At 55.2% G+C, this 2,673-nt stretch overlaps 1 protein-coding gene across 1 annotated transcript in view; it reads right to left on the bottom strand.

Annotated features, from left to right (window-relative positions):
- The window catches only part of LOC144947847 (proteasome adapter and scaffold protein ECM29-like), a 77,957-nt gene extending 75,531 nt beyond the window's left edge, over positions 1-2,426 (bottom strand). Inside the window, 3 exon segments of the mRNA XM_078877201.1 lie at positions 9-145; positions 467-607; positions 1,940-2,426. Of these exon segments, the coding sequence (XP_078733327.1) occupies positions 9-145; positions 467-607; positions 1,940-2,426 (765 nt within the window).
- Positions 2,427-2,673: the final 247 nt, after the last annotated feature.

Consider the following 2,673-nt stretch of genomic DNA (forward strand, 5'->3'; position numbering starts at 1 on the left):
GAAAGCACCGTGGGGATCAGGTAACCGCCGACATCCACGTGAGCTCCAGCGGAATTCGGCTCGGCCATCGAACCGGGCGCCGTCGTGCGGCGCTTCCGGACGCGCCACGCCCCGGCCGTCTGGAACGCTCTCTTCCGTTCCGACGCTACGAAGCGCGCCGGGGGCTGTGCGACTCATCAGCTAGATTGACAAACGGCGTTTTGTGTTGAGTTTAGTTTGTCGTCATTCCCCCGCACCTCTCGATTAGCACGGTTGTCGACATATACGGTGGCGCCTATGTACGTACGTACATAAGCGCGGAGATGCTAACTACACCTGACTCTGCTCTTCGTCGTCGTCGTCGTCATCATCCCTCTGAGGTCGATACAATCGGTACCGCTTTGCGGGAGGTCAACAGCGACGGGAAATGTTTCACCAGCGGCCCGGCGGAAACCCGACGTGCATTTCAACGGTGGGGCGAGTTCACCGTCAGCGGCGCGGTTCTGATCTTTGGCCATTGCCGCGGCGTCAACAAACCGCTCGGCGCAGAGAAACCACTTCGCGTTGGCCGCTTCGATGTCCTGGGAAGCGGCACGGGCGGCACTACGGGGTCCGCTGTGGTCACGAGCTTTGATCGGAGAGCGCAGAGGCCCCGCTCCGAACGCAGAACATCGGCCGACGCGGCTTCTCCGCGCGAATCACGCGTCGTTATGAAGCCTCTTCTTGGTTCTTTCGGTAAAGTCACGTAGAATGGAAATAATAAAATAATAAAAATAAAACAAAATAAAATACAATTCTCACGACGTTTCGGCCACAACGCAAGCAGCCGTCCTCAGGTGAAGAACAGGTCTGTCGGAAAGACAGCGTCTGACAGACCTGTTCTTCACCTGAGGACGGCTGCTTGCGTTGTGGCCGAAACGTCGTGAGAATTTCATTTTGTTATATTTTTATTATTTTATTACTTCCCTTCTACGTGACTTTACCGAAAGAACCAAGAAGAAGATGAATCCCTGCGGTCACGAAAGAAGCTTTCGATGGTTATGAAGCCGTTCGCTTCGGCTGATGGTGCAGATCATGGTGGGCGGGTGTGGTGGGGGGTGGGTGAGAGTGCGAGGGGTGGACATGTGTGTAAAGTGTTGTTGTAGTTTGCAAAAGCAAGCTTTACCACCGCCACCATCACCACCACGAGGAGGATGAGGATGATGAGGAGGGGGAGGAGATTCCACTTTAATCCGGCACGGGAAGAAGCGGCTGGAGCCCATGTTCGAAGTCTTCGGGCTCAACGCCGGCTCATCTGAGTAAAGCAAGTCTACAGCCCCTTGAGCGTCGGTCATCGTGCCGGGCTGCATTCTCGTTTAGCTCCCCGGGGTGGGCGAAAAGTTCTCTAGATTTGAAGCTTTCGTGACGGCAAGGATTCATATTCTTAGGTGTTTTTTCGGTAAAGTCACGTAGGTAAAAAAGTTAAAATGAAATTTAATAAAAGTAAAATGAAATGTAAAAAAATATATATAAAAAAAAAAGCTTGTGTTGCCTCCGAAACGTCGTGATTTAGATTTAGATTTTTATTTTATTTTACTTTTATTCATTTTAATTTTTTACCTACGTGACTTTACCGAAAAAACCTAAGAATATGAAAAGTTCTCTCTCAAGGCTGATCCCCGGGGGGGGTGTGAGTTGTGAGTTGGGCGACAATAATCCCCTCCGTTCGTACGGATTAACAACGACAGATTAAAGATGCAACTTTTGCATTTGTTATCCATTCACTCGCTTGTTCGAAAGGCTGAGCGGATGTCGTCCGCTCCTCCTTAAAAGGAGTCAAGGATGGTGGCAGCAGCAGTAAGCAGCAGCAGCAGCAGGTGAGTGTTTGCGATGCGGGCCGACGAATCTTCGAAGCGCCGTTTCGCGCAAAGACGTCGTCGCCCGTTCCGCGAACGCCGCTCGCCAAAGCGGCCCGACTCACCGCACGGACGCTCATCGCCGTCCTCCGCAAGTCCACCCGCGTCTCCCGCGCCGGGCGCACCCGCGTCCGAGGGAGAAGCCGCCGCATATATCCCATCGTCCCCCAGCCTCCGCGCGCACAGCAGCAGCTCCCGGCTCAGGCCGCTGAACAGAGCGAGCAGCGCGTCCACCAGCCCTCCCAGCGTCACGTCGCCAGGGTAGGAGGCGGCCGCATCATCGTCGTGGTGGTGCCCGTCGCCCCGCAGGGCCTTCACCACCTGCCGCAGCACGGCGTAGAAGCCGAAGGGCAGGCGGTCGCGCGCCGCGGCCAGCAGCTCGGCACGCACGAGGCCGTCCCCGACGCAGGCGCGCAGGACCCCGTAGTCCCGGATGCCCAGCTCCGAGTCCATGGCCCGGGCCACCTCCTCGTTCACGCCCTGCGCCTCCAGCCACGCCGGGAAGTCGTCCGTCGGCTCGGGGGGCACCGGGGCGGACACCGCGCACGCCATGCTGGCGGTGATGCTGCGGGGAGATGATGGGTTTACACTATAGAGCGGTAGTTGGATGTGAGAACGTCTTGCGTGCGAGATGCTGTCGCCAAAGTTGCTCACGGTGACATTGGAAGATACATTTGCACACGGCGTTGGTGTACGGTGATTTTCCTGCAATATTTTGCTGTCTTTTCTTGGATTTTCTATTTGCGCTCAGTCACATATTCACTTTAAGATGTTTTTTTGTTCGTGTTTTAGTTTTTTG

Source organism: Lampetra fluviatilis, chromosome 3 (genome assembly GCF_964198595.1).
Source record: "Lampetra fluviatilis chromosome 3, kcLamFluv1.1, whole genome shotgun sequence".
NCBI classification, from domain to species: Eukaryota; Metazoa; Chordata; class Hyperoartia; order Petromyzontiformes; family Petromyzontidae; genus Lampetra; species Lampetra fluviatilis.